Source organism: Erpetoichthys calabaricus, chromosome 4, assembly GCF_900747795.2.
Source record: "Erpetoichthys calabaricus chromosome 4, fErpCal1.3, whole genome shotgun sequence".
NCBI classification, from domain to species: domain Eukaryota; kingdom Metazoa; phylum Chordata; class Cladistia; order Polypteriformes; family Polypteridae; genus Erpetoichthys; species Erpetoichthys calabaricus.
In genome coordinates, this window is record NC_041397.2 from 247,207,563 (window position 1) to 247,224,897 (window position 17,335).

The following is a 17,335-nucleotide window of genomic DNA, read 5'->3' on the forward strand; positions in this document are numbered from 1 at the left end:
GGACAGAGAGGTAAACTGAAAGAAAGGGCAGAATGTTAAGCCAAATTAAAAGCCTTCCTAAATAGATGAGTTTTAAGCTGTTTTTTTTTTAAAATGGAGTCAGCTGGTCTAATTAATTTCGGGATGTCATTCCAAAGTCTGGGTGCTAGGGAGCTGAAGGTCCTGTCATCCATAGAGTGCAGGTTAGTGTGAGGCACAACAAGATTACCAGAGTCACCAGTTTTGTGTGTGTGTGGTTTTTTTTTTTGTTTTGTTTGTTTTTTATTTCAAATTGTTTTTTAGCCTTTTCCACTAATGTTTTTTTCAGTATTTGTCTGCTAAAAGCATAATGCTCTCAAACCCACCTACAAATTAAAATAAAGCAAATTAAAGCTTTATTTAAATTAAGTCTTTGTGCTATGTAATTCTGTTTGGTCTTAAGCCACCTCACACCTCATTGTATATCCTTAATTTTAATCAGAATTTCTAATTTATTTTAAGTAACAGATTTAATACTCATATTTTAATGCAATGAGACATCTTTTCCTTTTTTTAATTTTGAGATGTTAAGATATACAAATACTGAATAACCCTTAGGCATGTATTGTTTCGTGTCTGGATGCTAAACTGAGACTAACTGTACATATAATGTAGTACATTCATTCATATAAAAGGTGTAAAGAATTGATGAAAGTTCATTCAAGCACGTTCTTTTCCTTAGAATAATGGTCTTTATTTCTGATTTGTGCATTAGATGAAGTATTTAGAGTGCAAGAGCCAGGTCAAGCTGCCAATCGGACAGTATCTGCTGCAGATGTTGTGCTTTATGGTGTCAATATTGTGCTGCCACTTATGTCCCAAGATCTCCTTAAGGTAACAGTTAAGTGTTTTTAATACGAGGAATATAATTGTTGCAGGGAAAGTGGATCTAGCATGGAGATACAATTAGGCAATTTTCAGAAATAGGCTCAAAAGTTAACAAAAAAAAATTCTCATTAGTTACCATGCTAAGGAGAAAGGGACATATATATATGCTACAGCTGAATGTGAACATTCTGAACCCGTAGCAAGCATTTATATTTGCTTTTGAGTTGTTAACATACTGCCCCTTCACCACAGTTTTATAATGCTGAAATAAATATGTTTTGTTGAAGAGGGGGTAAAAAGTTGGTTGGTCATCCTGATCATCCTTTTTCTGCCAAAAGTACTTAACATTTTTCTTGATTTTTTTTATTGTAAACCATGTTGTTGCCTTTCTTAAAAACAATTTACTGCTCTGTGATTAAAAAAAATATATAATGAAAAAGTTAAAATATTACTGAAAGTGATTTTTTATATTTTTATAACCTCACTTGCTTTGTCGCTATCAATTAATTTGATTTTCAGATCCTTAGAATGGCCCATGATTGAGTGTTGCACAGTGTTTGAAGAGTCACAATATTTATTAGGCTCTGAAGCTGTCATCAGATGACAACTCCTAGTGACATTTTCTTGTCACCAGATGACTCTCCTAGTGCAGTGTCCGGGTTCATTATTATGGTCAAAAATGTGTCCTTAGCTATGAGAAGCTGTACTAAACACAGTGCCACCATACCTCAAATAACAAAAGATGTAGGTGGAATAAATACCACACACAACATACAACAAACTAGCAATAAGTAAATAAAATATAGATCATTGGGCTAACAATTTTGGGGCACACATTGGCCATGCCATGAAGCAACAGCATGGGCCTGACTCATTCCATTGTTTGAAGCTCCAAGCACAGCTTGGATGCCTTTTGTTTGTTTCCCATATATCTGTACAGCTGCTTCACACTTTTTTTCTTATATCAAAAAGAAAGAAATGCCTTGTAAATATTAAATAATAGATTTATTACTAGGGTCACATTCTGACATTACAGTATAGGTGCTTTCCTTTAAGACTTGTTTTGAGAATGTAGCTGGATTTTTAAGCACAAGCAGGCTGGAAATCTGGCAGGAGCACCGATTGTGTTGTGACATCATGCATGCATGAAACGGATTTGCAATGATCTTTAAGTAGGTACAAGTAAAAGGTTCTGTGCATACCTGCTATAGCTCCAAAATGTCACGTTGGCTTTACAAAGCATCATAGGGCGCAGCAGAGAAAAATGTTTGGCTAAGCCAGGAAAATATTTAGCAAAGAAGATCACCGACACAGTACAGTGCATCCGGAAAGTATTCACAGCACATCACTTTTGCCACATTTTGTTATGTTACAGCCTTATTCCAAAATGGATTAAATTCATTTTTTTCCTCAGAATTCTACACACAACACCCCATAATGACAACGTGAAAAAACTTGAGGTTTTTGCAAATTTATTAAAAATAAAAAAATTGAGAAAGCACATGTACATAAGTATTCACAGCCTTTGCCGTGAAGCTCGAAATTGAGTTCAGGTGCATCCTGTTTCCCCTGATCATCCTTGAGATGTTTCTGAAGCTTAATTGGAGTCCACCTGTGGTAAATTCAGTTGATTGGACATGATTTGGAAAGGCACACACCTGTCTATATAAGGTCCCACAGTTGAAAGTTCATGTCAGAGCACAAACCAAGCATGAAGTCAAAGGAATTGTTTGTAGACCTCAGAGACAGGATTGTCTCGAGGCGCAAATTTGGCGAAGGTTACAGGAAAATTTCTGCTGCTTTGAAGGTCCCAATGAGCACAGTGGCCTCCATCATCCGTAAGTGGAAGAAGTTCGAAACCACCAGGACTAGGACTCTTCCTAGAGCTGGCCGGCCATCTAAACCGAGCGATCTGGGGAGAAGGGCCTTAGTCAGGGAGGTGACCAAGATCCCGATGGTCACTCTGTCAGAGCTCCAGAGGTCCTCTGTGGAGAGAAGAGAACCTTCCAGAAGGACAACCATCTCTGCAGCAATCCACCAATCAGGCCTGTATGGTAGAGTGGCCAGACGGAAGCCACTCCTTAGTAAAAGGCACATGGCAGCCCGCCTGGAGTTTGCCAAAAGGCACCTGAAGGATTCTCAGACCATGAGAAAGAAAATTCTCTGGTCTGATGAGACAAAGATTGAACAATTTGGTGTGAATGCCAGGCGTCACGTTTGGAGGAAACCAGGCACCGCTCATCACCAGGCCAATACCATCCCTACAGTGAAGCATGGTGGTGGCAGCATCATGCTGTGGGGATGTTTTTCAGTGGCAGGGACTGGGAGACTAGTCAGGATAAAGGGAAAGATGACTGCAGCAATGTACAGAGACATCCTGGATGAAAATCTGCTCCAGAGCGCTCTTGACCTCAGACTGGGGCGACGGTTCATCTTTCAGCAGGACAACGACCCTAAGCACACAGCCAAGATATCAAAGGAGTGGCTTCAGGACAACTCTGTGAATGTCCTTGAGTGGCCCAGCCAGAGCCCAGACTTGAATCTGATTGAACATCTCTGGAGAGATCTTAAAATGGCTGTGCACCGACGCTTCCCGTCCAACCTGATGGAGCTTGAGAGGTGCTGCAAAGAGGAATGGGTGAAACTGGCCAAGGATAGGTGTGTAGAATTCTGAGGAAAAAAATTAATCCATTTTGGAATAAGGCTGTAACATAACAAAATGTGGAAAAAATGATGCGCTGTGAATACTTTCCAGATGCACTGTATGTTTGCTGCAAAAAGTTCTTTGCCAAATTTCACAGACCAAAACTTTTAAATAAAATTTATTTAATTGTTAACAAAATAGGTACTGTAATTTGGTTAGTGTCCAGACTAGAAATATCACAAAAAAACTACTAATTCAGCACTAAAGCTGTGAAATTGTAATAGTACCAGCTTTTTTTACAGTATCGAAAGTATAGAGAAATTTTTTACTGCATTCATGCGTGACTGCAAGTAGACTAATTATACCAGAAGGCACAAGTCACACATTTGTAAGAGGAGATGAAAGGATAACTAAATTTATCACCTTTAAATGGTGTCCTTCACAGCCCCAATAAATAAACGGAGGCATGGCATTTATTCTCTGATTGTAAAGAGCACTTCTACAGATGTCTGTCCATCCAAGCATCTGTCCATTTTCTAACCAGTGTATACTGTGGTTTGTGGGAGGAATAGCAGTGCTAAGAACAGTTGTAGCAAGAGAACATAGAGGCAAGATTCAAATGAAGTGACTATTTGGCTTCTCTACAACGCAGATGACATGAGTTGCTCCATTTGTTAATACCAAAATCACATTTATTTATTGTTTCAATGCTTTGGCAGGGACAAGACGTATCTCCTTATTCATACGACATGTACTGTGTTAAGTAAAACCAGCAGTTAGCACAGCAAACAAAACCTCATACTTCATTACTGAATACAAATCTGCAAACACTAAATTTGTCATTTTTTTAGCTTTTGAAGGCAAACTAGCATTCATTGTTACTGTATATCACGTAAGTGACAGCACATGTCACATTTGAATAATACATTGAAGAATGTAATCCTGTCTCAGTTGTAAATTTGAGTATACATAATGACCAATTCTGGATTTTTAAGCAGGTATAAGCAATAACAGAGTCTGATTACTCATGTAAGAAAACTGGAAAATTAAACAAAGGCTGTTTAACAGGAGTTCTGAAATCGAGGATTCATGTAAACTAAAGAAAAATAAGAGGGGCAGACTTGGAAAAGCACCTGGAATTTCTGATATTTGAAATTTGAATTTATTTGGCTAATCCATTAAATATTGCTCTTTAAAAAAAATATGTTTAAACCATCTAATTATTCAAATATAAATCTTACAATAGCAAATATTTCAAACCCAACCGTTTCACTGACAAACAAGAAAAATATGTTGTTACAAAAACAGCTTTAAACAATTGGTTTAAATGGAAATTTCTGGAATTATGTCGTAATTCACCAGTTCAACAGTCCATATATAGCAATGCTTGGATTTTTATATTTAGTATGGGTTTTAAGCAGTAGTTTTCAGTTACTGGACAGAGAACGTCAGATAATAAGTTTAGAATGTGTACATCACAAGATACATCAGGTAGTGTATGATGATACCATTCTTTATAAACCCCATACTGAAATCTCCATAGCTTATGTGGACTCCACATTTGTTGTTACTCTGGGGGGGTCTCCATCTCTGCCACACATTAAAATTCAAGCTTTACATTGTATTTTGATATCTATGAATGCCAATACCTAGTTTATGTAATTGATAACTTGGTAACTACTGCACTACTTTAGTATTTATATTTTATAATGTATTATGGAAAAGGTATTGTTCACTTCAGTTAATGGAGGTACCTTAAAAAAAAGCCATTGAAAGTGATTTCTGTTGCATGATGAATGGTTTAACCTGTCTGTGAAAAAAATCATTGCAATAGCTAACTTTGCTTGAAATACTTAAAACTACAGTAATTTCTCTGTATCATCCGTATTTAGGAGCAATCTTAATTTTCCATTATTTATAACATGGAAAGTAACAGGTTTTAGATAATGCGGAGTGAAACAGCATATTACAACACTTTCTCCCAAAGCCCCCAGTTAATAAGATTTTTTTTCTCTCTTCAAAGACAAGTAACCCAGTCTTTTTAACTCATTGACCCTATAGGAGAAACGTTGCTTGGTTTGAAAGAAAGTTCAGCTAAGTTTCTCATTTTATTTGGCAGTATTTCTCTCTTGTCCAGTACATAACTTGCTACTTTTTTGTCTTTTTTCTGTAATAGTTTCCTTCCTTATGTAACCAGTACTACAAACTTATTACTTTCATCTGTGAGATCTTCCCAGAGAAGATTCCTCAGCTTCCAGAGGATTTGTTCAAGAGCCTTATGTATTCGTTGGAGCTCGGCATGACGTCGTATCCTTTTATCATCATGCATACGTCAGTCAAGATGTGAACTCATTTAAAGACTCACATACTGAGCGTAATAAACTAATCCCCAATTTAAAGTTAATTTTGCATTTAACTGTTTTTTCATAACAATTTGAAAAATATGTTAGTACTCTTTTCAGACTGAAAAGTTATAGTTGGAAAATTATTTATTTTGCCATAGTATGAAATTCAGTTTTTTTTTTTTTTTTTAATTTAATTTTTTAATGTGTAAAATGATTTTGCAAACATATGATATACATGTTATTTCAACTGCATTTTATCATCACAGAATTTTCTTTATTTTTTAATTCACCAGTTTCTTCTCTGTTCAGTTGAGATTTGACCTTCCTTGACTTCTAACAACAGAATGAGCTCTGATATCAGTCAGCTTTGTTTAGAAGCGTTAACTCCCCTAGCAGAGCAGTGTGCAAAAACACAAGAGACAGAGTCCCCTCTTTTTATTGCGACACGTCACTTTCTTAAGGTATTCATTTTTTTTTAATATTGGGATTTTTTTTTAAAAATCTGCTTACATGTTTCGAAAGTGTCAGGTGTGAGACAAAAAATGTATAAATCCTTAATTCCTTTAAGAAAGACTTTATAAAAACCTGTTTTACTACATGTTTGTTGCAAGTGCCTTTATTAAAACTTTTTTTTTTTTTACAGCTTGTTTTTGATATGCTAGTGTTGCAGAAACACAACACAGAAGTAACAGTAGCATCAGGTGAAGCACTGTACACCTTAGTCTGTTTGCATCAGGTGAGCTCTTTAACACACATCAGCTTTGTGTAAACTGAGGAGAAAATGTGTGCTTCAATCTGTTTATTTTTTGTCATCATTTTCCTGAGACTACATTCTAATAAGTAAAATTATATAATAAAGCTGTGGCACTGAGCTTGGAAAAAATACAAGAGCTTCAGAAAGCAGGAAGTGAAAGGAAAACAAAAAATACATTTGGTATGGCAGTGTGTAAATTACAGATATCAACAGCAAGGATAGGTTATTTGCACAGATTGCAACAATTAGCAACACATTCTCACACACACATCACATCTACTATATACAGTAGATCTAAATTATACATTATGATCTTGTCTTTAACACTAGAATTACCAGAGCCTACGAAAAAACTCGAAAAAATTTCTCCATCAGCGTCTTTTGTCCTGTAAATGTGTTGATAAGCAACAAGCAGCCTACTATCACATCCTCCACTGCCGCACAGTTTTCTCAGCTCAAATCTGTTTACCTGCGTGTCAGTTGCTTGGAGTTGTATAGAGTGAGAAGTCCAGCAAAATGACACCTTTTATAAATACTATATCGTTATTTGGAACACATGCATTTCATGTGTGTTCCATGTCTACAACGATCTATGTAAACACATCGTTAAAAGAGAAACGTTTTTCATGTTTTAGTAATAATTGACAAAATGTAGATATGAAGTTTATAATGTGTGAAGCCTAAAGTCCAAATATCAAAGAAACACTTTCACAACAGGTACAAATATAACAGAACAAATGTGCTCAGTCAGTCTGTAACAGCCGGTGTAAATGTGTGATACTTGTAAAGGTTAGCTTTGTTTTGTTTTTTATTTTTATTCAGTTTCATTCTCTGTCACGTTCACAATTTCACCCTACCCCCCCTCCCCATCTGACACTGCTGTTTTCACATAAAGACGCACTATAGCTCAAATGTTATTTATTTGGATCACATAAAGACGCGTTATAGCTCAAATGTTATTTATTTGGATCACATAATGATATGCTATAGCTCGCATGTTATTTATTTGGATCACATAAAGACGCGTTATAGCTGAAATGTTATTTATTTCGCCAATGCTACACCTTCCAGATCTAAACACTAGCGTGGTGTATGTGCCCAAAAAAAGTCTAACTGCATTGCTCACGTACTAAAGTGTCAGCAGGCATTTTTCGTGACATTACACGTGTAATTTGTGAGAATGCCTTTGATGATCAAACAGAGGAAGGTCTGCAGTTCACTTGTGACTTTACGCTGCAGATGTGGCTCTTACATACAAATGACGGTGCATGTGCCCAAAACATTAACATTTATATGTTACTTACATTAAAGCCAGAGCTAATGTTATTTACCTATTTACCTTCAGTTATTTACTTACATGATGAGGGTTCTACATCAGATCAAGAATGTACTTTTACCATCGCTGTACTTTGTATATGTACATGGGAAGCTCTGCACTCGAGACTTTACGCTGTAGGAAGTAAGTAAATAAAGGTAAATAGGTAAAATCGAGGTAATCAAGGTAATGTTATTTACCTAGAGTTATTTACTTGCATGACGACAGTTCTACATCGGATCTGGCTTTTATGTAAGTAACATATAAATGTTAATGTTTTGGGCACATGAACTGTCCTTTGTATGTAAGAGCCAGATCTACAGTGTAAAGTCACGATTGCAGAGCTTCCCATGTACATGTACAAAGTGCAACGATGGCAAAAGTGCATTCTTGATCCGATGTAGAATCGTCGGCATGAGTTGAGAGTACCTCTGTTATAGCGCATCTATGTGAAAACAGCAGTGTCAAATGCGTGGGGGGGGGGGGGGGGAATGGCGCAGGGAGTTGGGAACGTGAACACGACTGAGAGAATAACAGAATAGAAAAAAACAAAGCTAACCTTTACAAGTATCATAAATTTCACTGGCTGTTACAGACTGGAATCAAATGTATGTTTTTATTCTAAAATAGTAAGAATACGAGCAGCTCAGTTTTCAAAATGGACTCGCCCGGGATCGAACCTGCGAAGCTTTGATTACAAGTCAGCAGCTGATACCGTTGCGCCACCGAATCTCTCGTTCCAATTGCGTGTCAATGTCGCAGGTAAACGCGGGTTGTTTTTGTGCAGTTATATTTTTGAATAAAAGTGCATTTGTTCTGTTATAGTTGTACCTTTTGTGAAAGTGTTTCTTTGATATTTGGACTTTAGGCTTCACACATTATACACTTCATGTCTACATTTTGTCAATTATTACTAAAACATGAAAAACGTTTCTGTTTTAACGATGTGTTTACATAGATTGTTGTAGACACGGAACACACATGAAATGCATGTGTTCCAAATAACGATATAGTATTTATAAAAGGTGTCATTTTGCTGGACTTCTCACTCTATACAACTCCAAGAAACTGACACGCAGGTAAACAGATTTGAGCTGAGAAAACTGTGCGCCGGTGGGGGATGAGATAGCAGACTACTTGCTGTTTGCTGCTTATCGACACATTTACAGGACAAAAGACGCTGATGGAGAAGTGTGAAGCGATTTAAGGTGGGGCGGATCTACGAGTTTTTTCGTAGGCTCTGGTAATTCTAGTGTTAAACATGTACCTGTCATCATTGAGTTTCCTATAGCTTAACTAACTAAGCCTGTACTTTCTGATTCAAGGCCCAGTGTTCATTGGCAGCCTTGTCATGTGAGCATAGGAAACAAAGTACTATCCTTAAATTATTTTTTTTGTGTCCATCTGTCCTCGATATAAACAGCGGTTGCCACAACTACTATATCCCTCCACAACAATAGCAAGGAAACCGTGTTCCTGGCAGAGTTTTGGTCTTAGGCTTATCTTAAAGTCTTCAGTTCTTCAATGTGACCAATTATCGACTGTGGTATTTGACTATTTATTCAGTGCATAATTTGTTACTGACCAAATCTACATTATGACACTACCATTTTATACCTCCTCTTTCCTTCACTTTAAGGTATGCCCTCCCGCCTTTGTTACTCACCGAAACTACATTATAACACTTACCATTTTACACTTCCTTTTTCCTTCACTTCAACGTAAGCCTCCCGATTAAAATGAAAAGGCACATACAGCTTAGCGCCGACCTACAGAAACGGTCTCGCCGACCTACATACTCAGACCAACGCTCAGAAGCAGAAACATCTACATCACGCCAGACCAACCAGCACAGGCAATATGCCTTAGAACAACAAAGACAATGTATGACAAACCAGAGCGACATTATCCGAAGATCAGCGGCAGCAAGTCTTACACCTAGACAGTGAGTGAAAAACAAATTACACACACAACCTTTCTGAAGAGCAGCAGCAAAACTGCCAGACAACAAGTGACATTACGATGGCAAAACTACAGGGATTCTATAACACTGAAAACTCAAAACAAGATATTCCCTTTATATTACAGTGTAAGCAATTCGCCATTTGTTTAGCATATTGCATGTCAATCACAGAGTCACCACAACATACGTTTAATAACGTCAGAGTTTATTTGCCAGGCCCTGTTTTTAGCCATGGCCAGTTGTACAGTACGTTTTCCAGAGTTACATCGAAACCCAGGTTAAATGTATAGGTACTTGCGGGTTACACACATTGGAATATTTTTGCTGACAATAACGTTTATGCAACAAATTCTGTTTTCCGACAATTATTATAGACGTCAATATACTACATTACCTAATGGCCACACTTCACACATACTGACTTACATGTGCCCTACATTTGCCTTCTTATCCAGTGTGTTCTGTTAAACTGTTCATATTACACTTTGTATTGTAAATATTCATGCTGTTGTAACTGACTATAATAACATTCCATACTAATCGTGTAACTATTGTAATACTGAGTCCTCTCACAAGTCACTTCTTAGTTTTATATTTCATATATTTAGTCATGTTCATTTTTGTTTATCCCCACTAAAGCTGTTGAAATAGCAAGAATCTTTAAAATATTTAAGTGTTTTATTACTTTAAAAAGTGCAATGATTGTTCTAAAGGGCTGTCATATACTGAGAAATTTGTTTTGTATTACATTGTGGGAATTTTTTTTTTTTGTACACATCTATTTCATGTTGGATTATAGTAGATAAGTTATACTTTGTTCCCGTGAAGCAATAGGAGTTGGAAAGTGTGTTTTGGGTATTTAGGTTAGAGTGCTTCAAGAGTTACTGGTGTTCAATTCAGCATTATTTCGAGAGAGGTTATTAGAGCACAATGGCGCCCCAGTAAGTTGTAAAATAAGGACATAACCAGATCATGACGAAAGGGGTGAGAGTGCTCAAAGACATTCTCCAGAAGAGGAGTCTAATCCAGGGGTGATTTTTGAAAGTCCGAGTCAAGGGACCTATGCAATGAACAATTTTGAGCCAAACTTGACTAAGTCTTGAACAAAAATGAGGATAAGTGTATTCTATGTGGTGACGATGAATACTAATTTTCCAAGACTATAGTTTAAAGGTTCTGTTTCCAGTCCTGTTTAAGATTATTTTAGCACAGGTTTACCTTTAGATTATTTAGAAAAAGTTTTGTAGTTTTATTGAACTTCTTGATTTAAGTTCAAGGTCTTTTTTTTATTATTATTAAATATTTGTTGATGTGGACACTTTGCTGATTTCCGTGGTCGTCATCTTTTGACATGCACTTTGTTAGCCTTAAAAAAAAACACACACAAATAAGGGATCAAAAATGTAACTTGATTAACGAGATATTGAATGTGACTGAATGAACTTAGTTGTTAAAATATTCAAGTGTACTTCAAAAGGTTAATCATAGTCTGTGTTACATAGACAGGACTGCAGTTCTATAGTGTAATTAAAACTAAAAAATAAGTTGTAATTGCATGCTTTGAAGGAATTAAACTTTGTTCTCAGTAAATCTGGAAAGGTGTCTTGTTGACTTGGCTTCAGTGGACTTAGTTTTTGTAGCAAGCCTGCAGCCTTTCTTTCTGCAAGAGTATTAAGTATAAAGATTTGAATTTTGTTATTTAAATGGAATGGCTTTTAAAAGTTTCCATTTCCCACCTTTTTGTTACTTGTTTGTGTATCTATAAATTACAGCATTTGTGAATTAGCATTGTCAGGTGTAAACTTGTAACTTTTTTTTTCTTTGTATTTCCAACAGGCCGAGTACTCCGAACTGGTAGAAACCCTGTTGTCAACTCAGCAAGATCCAGTGATTTATCAAAGATTAGCTGATGCCTTCAATAAACTGACAGCAAGCAGCACTCCTCCTTCATTGGATCGGAAGCAGAAGCTTGCTTTCTTGAAGAGCCTCGAAGAGTTTGTGGCAAATGTTGGGGGCCTATTATGTGTGAAATAGCAGCTACTGAGCTGATTGTTGGAGAAGATAAATATTGCACTGCAGAAAATGACTCAGTAAAGCCGACTGAATTCTGTGTAACACATGCAGGCAGTGGCAAAGTAGCTTTGGTTTACATAGCTTCAGGAGTGACATGGTTAAAATGGAATGATGGATTGAGAAGAAGCAAATTGCCACATTTTTATTTTTGATAAAATCAGACATAGATTAACATGAAGTGATATAAATTCTGAACATGTGCATGTGATTTGGCACAGTGAAGAATCCTTGGAAGAGTGCCTTTATTTTTGGAACCAGCCATATAAGTGGCCTGATGAGTCTTGTCTTAAGAAGATGATCCACCAGTTTTGCTCTCTCAGGTCTGAAGTGGCATTTCAATAGATACCCGAGTGTATCTGCTGGCTCTAATAAGCTTTACTGTTTTCATCTCACTTAAGGGTCTTTGTGTGACCTTATCACCAAAACAATATATGCTCACTATTAGTCTAAATATGTTAAAAGAAAGAAAATGAATAATAATCAAATGTTTTGTGTAAATATATAAATATATATATACGGTATATATATATATATATATATATATATATATATGTGTATAAAGAAACAAAAATAGGTTTTGTAGTTTTGTGCAATACTGCTGTCAGCAAAACATTTTTTTTTCCATTTTCTTGGTCTGTTTAGGAATGGATTGTTTTTGCTTCCTGAACAGAGGTCACTAAGGGTTTGAGGCCTTAATTTTACAAATTTTTACTGTTACTGACAGCAAAGCGGCATAGGTTTTTTTTTTTTTTTTTCCCAAGAAGTTAAAAGTACTACAGTTGCTCAAATCTCCTCTTGGATTTAAAGAGAGAGCCAAGCAGAGGCATCGAGAGTGAAGGTGGGGATTTTTTTTCCCCCAAGGTGGGATTGGTATATATATATATTTTTTTATTTAATTTTTTTTATATATTATGCCCCTAAAAGTGTCTGAATTCCTCATTGCTTTAGCAATAAATGTAAATTGGGATTGGTAATTTTGAGTAGATACCAATCTTTAGTTGGGGCATTTAAAAAAAGAAAGAAAAACATTTTTTTTTAAGAATAATCTTGTTAAAGTTACTTTAAAAGAAACTGTAAAAGTGTACATAATCTTTTTATCTCTACTCTGGAGTGCTATTTTTGTGTTAGTTCTGCCATATTGTGCCATTTTACGTGGATTTTGCATCCTGGCACGTATTTGACGCTGTGTAATTATGCGTGCATGGTTGAAGCAGAAAGAAAGCGTTTTCAGTTGTTGAAAATCACTGTAAGATATCTGTGAAACACAGGGCATAAAGAAGTTGTACATTTAAAAGAGGAAACGTAAACAATATTGTCTAATCTAGTCTGAATGTATGTGAGAAAATCCGCTGTACTGAAAAGGATATTTTATATCTGAAATTGCATTTAAACAGAATCTGTTTTAAGGTTTTAAAATCAACATCTGTAAATAATATTTTGTGACCCAATTGTACCCATTTGAGACATTTTTCATAAACTAACAAGCATTTATTTAATTTTTTCCTAATTGTACCTCACTCCTTTTCCAAATTTTAGATTCTGTTCAGATTATGGTTTGCATTTTGTAAGGTGCAGGCTACAGGGTCAAGCTGTTCTACATATATATTCACGTGGCCACTATGGACTTGTGGCTCCAGTAACAGCCAAGAGTGCGCCTACACATTCGTTGTTAATCCCCAGGGCCCTCAGTGTAGGTTACCCAGTCTACATATGAAAAAAAAAGTCCAATGTATGCAGTCGTTGGAAAGATTTTCACTGGCCATTATTGTTACCAGACAGATGTCACATCCTCCTTGTTGACTGACATTCTGCTGTGGTGTTAAATACAAATGAAGATTGTGGGCCGCCACATCTACAGCGGTTTGGGAAAGTGTTTTATTGTTAGGAATCTGCTGTGCTAGTCACAAATGGCAAATGAGGCACCAAGGTGAGGGGTCAAAAGGGTGCAGCTTTTCAGTAAAGACAGAAAATACTCAGAGTACCAACGGATGAAATTATAGTGTTTGAAAATAAAAAAAGAAAGATGTGGATATGTAGACTACTGTACATCAAAACGTCTATTCTGCATAATGCTAAAATGAGAGGAGAGTCTGCCATTCGTACTGATGTACAAATACTGCACTATAGTAACATAAAAATGGATATGCATGGGGGGATGATAATAAATGATTAACAGATTTATATTCAAAGTAGAGAGACAGCAGACAGTGCTTTTCGTGTTTTTACTCGGCCTTAACCACTGCAGGGTGCTGGATTTGTGTTATTTACATAAGGAATATGGGACAAAAACGAATACTGTTTAATGGACAGTTGATGCCTAAAAGAAATCTGTACTGTCATCACATGATTGTTTTTGTGTTATTTTTAAAGCTATTGGATATGGTACTAATTTAACTAGAGATGTTACTTTAAACATCGAAGGACAAGCTTCATTGTTATAAGGTTTGGCTTATGTTTCAGTAGCAAAAAGTCCTCCTTCAGCAAGTAGCAGTCTGTGAAATATTGAGTTGAATGTAATAAACACGACACACCATTTTGTAGCCTTAAGTGACTACCTGGTGTAGTGCTGGAGATTGCACATAATTCCGAGTGTAATCCATTTGTGCAGTGTCATAATAGTAATGTCCATCCATTATTAAGCTATACTTTACTGCTGGATACTTGATCTCTGCCCATAAAATAACTTTATTATTCCATCAGTGATGCATTATTTTATTTTATTTTTTTTTTGTAACAAGAAAGTCAGCAGTCTACCTATTTAATTGTGTATTTAAACTTGTTGCATATTAATACACGTTTCATACCTCAACTGCTTTTCATACTTTAAGTTGTTACTGTATAAAGATTGTGTTGTCTCAAGCGTATGAGCGGCACAGTTGAGTAAGAGCTCGTGTTTGATCGCTCGAACGAGCAGAGCGGCTGCCAAGAGTACGCTGAAGGACAAGATGCTCAATACAACAAGGCAATTGTTTTGTTCTACAACTGTAGGATATTCCTCTGGAAAATGAACTGCAGATAAGCAAAAGTCAGTTTATTTCTTCCATACAGTCCACAAGTTGCATTGTAACTTGGAAATCATTGTAATCCAATCATTTCAAAGACAACTTGTCTAAATTGTGATGTTGTCTTTGAATGTATTTGCTTGGTAAAGTCAATGATTGGATTAGAAAGTGCAATGTGTCTGAGCCATGACACTTCAGTTCACTATCCCTCATCTCCGAAAGACTAATGCAGTTTTATCAGGCAGTATATTATATTACAGTACAATCATACTGGTGTGCTGCTCTTTTTAGATACTTCACTCTGATTCTGTTTAAAAGGTTATTTTAAATAAAAAAGGAAAGGTTTTTAAATTTGAAAACTCTGCTTTTTTTTTTTTTTTTTGTCGGTTGCATCTTAGTTTTTGAGAGGAATGCATATTTGTGATTTTGTTTTGTAATTTTTGTTTAAATGTCTTTTTTTACATTAATTTCATACTACTACCTTTTTTAACATTGTGTGTGTATGCTCATCATGTCATTTTTCCATACGCAGAAGAGCACTGATCTATTATTGTGTGTTACCTTTGTGCGGATGTGTCTTGACTGATTCTGTAGAGGTTTTAACAGACCAATTTTATTTACACCAATTCTTTACTTTGTACGTGCAAATTTTGAAAGTATGTTTTTAATACATATAGCACTCCTGAAAGGACAGTAATAATCTGTCAAAAAGCAACATTCCTGGTTGGACTGTTCTTATCAGACTGTTGCATGATTCCACTGTGGCAGTTAACTGTACATTATGCCATAAAGTTTGAAAAGATTCATTTGCTGTGCAGTGTATTCTTTAAGTGCATCGTCAGAACATTTAGAGCTTCAAATGAAAAAATAATAATGAAGTTTAAAGTGGCTGCTGTTACATACAGTACAAGAGGTCACAATTCTGCTTAAACTGAAAATGTTATCAAGCAATCTGACTTTAGAGAGAGCTGCAAGTCTTATTTTTCATTGTAGTTTCTGTCATTGTGTAGCCATCTTATTATAATTTCCAAAATGAAAGTGGCTGTGAAATTTTAGTCGGTGAATCAAAAAAATGTGAAGTGGGAGTTTATCATAAGCAAAAAACATTTCTCACCCCACAGAAGTCAATTCCAGCACAGATAACCTTAGAATAACAGTAAATAAAACTGTAAAATATAAATGGGGGAGTCTTTTGTTAGAATGAGCAATGTACAGCACTCTAGTAATTTTCAGGAATGAACAAATTTAATTTGTTAATGTGTAATTCATTTTTGTATCATATTCTCAAGTGGGTTACCAAATGTCACGGTGCATTTCACACTCTCCAGGCGGCTGAGGTCACTCTTCTCTTGTACGTGTAACACTGCTGATTTGCTTTATGAATTATGATCCCTGTCTCGAGTGTATATGTGGGCTCAAGAGACTGCATGTGCCAGGATGACAATTCAACATCTAAAGTTTATGATGTAGAAGAGCTCCGATACTTTAGTTTTATTCTAAAGTTTGGTGAGCTGGAGGAAGTGGTTATCTTAGTAATCTGCAACAGAGAAATTAAGCCACAGAAAACAGATTTGTATTCAGGAAACAAATGTGCACAAAATAAAATGATGTGGGTGCCCATTGCTGGAAGCAAGTGCAGAATCGCTGACAGAAGTAACTCCTAAGGTCCCTGTGGATTCAGTAAGCACTCCGTTTGAACCGATCGAATGTGAGGAGGAGCGTCGTCTTGCTCATTGGTGTCAATGGGATAGATAGACTCTGCTGTGCTGTCGGACACTTTGATGAGCTGCTGCCAGGTCCAGAGTTGGGCCCACACTTGACTGGTGGGCACAGGAGAAGCTCTGGCCACTAGGAACCCAAACTGCATGTGCTGCTTCACCTCATTAAAGATGTTCATTACTGAACAAGTATAGTTATGTGTTTATTAACAAGTGCAGTTAAATGTAATAGGAAACAAATCCCCTTTCTCTGACTAATATGCCCAATGTGGTATTCCACTGGGGAGGACTGGTGGCAGCTACTTTGGACAATGTATCATTGTGTTATTTATATTGTCATCTGGAAGACATTTTCACTGATGCCCTCCCAAACAAGAATTCACCAATTTTATAGTCGTAGTACAGTGTTGTGAAGAAATAAATAGATCCCATTGAAAGGTTTTTGTTTATCAAAATATTTGCTTTTATACATATGCAATGTTCATGTAAACAATATTGATAGATAAAAGTGATTTGATTTTAACAAATAACAATGGCAAATATTATTCCAAGCATTATTCAACAAAAAAGTACATCTGTAACTTCAGTAGCTTCTGCTGTACCTTTGGTAGAAGTAACTTCTTGTAGGCGCGTCCTGTAATTGTCTGTCAGTCTTGTACATCAGCTTAGGGGAGA

The 17,335-nt window shown here is 36.2% G+C and overlaps 1 protein-coding gene across 1 annotated transcript in view; it reads left to right on the forward strand.

Moving 5' to 3' along the window:
* Positions 1-15,748, forward strand: part of xpo4 (exportin 4) — a 181,770-nt gene extending 166,022 nt beyond the window's left edge. Inside the window, 5 exon segments of the mRNA XM_051926199.1 lie at positions 734-852; positions 5,667-5,797; positions 6,179-6,296; positions 6,479-6,571; positions 11,704-15,748. Coding sequence (XP_051782159.1) covers positions 734-852; positions 5,667-5,797; positions 6,179-6,296; positions 6,479-6,571; positions 11,704-11,901 — 659 coding nt within the window. The 3' untranslated portion in view covers positions 11,902-15,748.
* Positions 15,749-17,335: the final 1,587 nt, after the last annotated feature.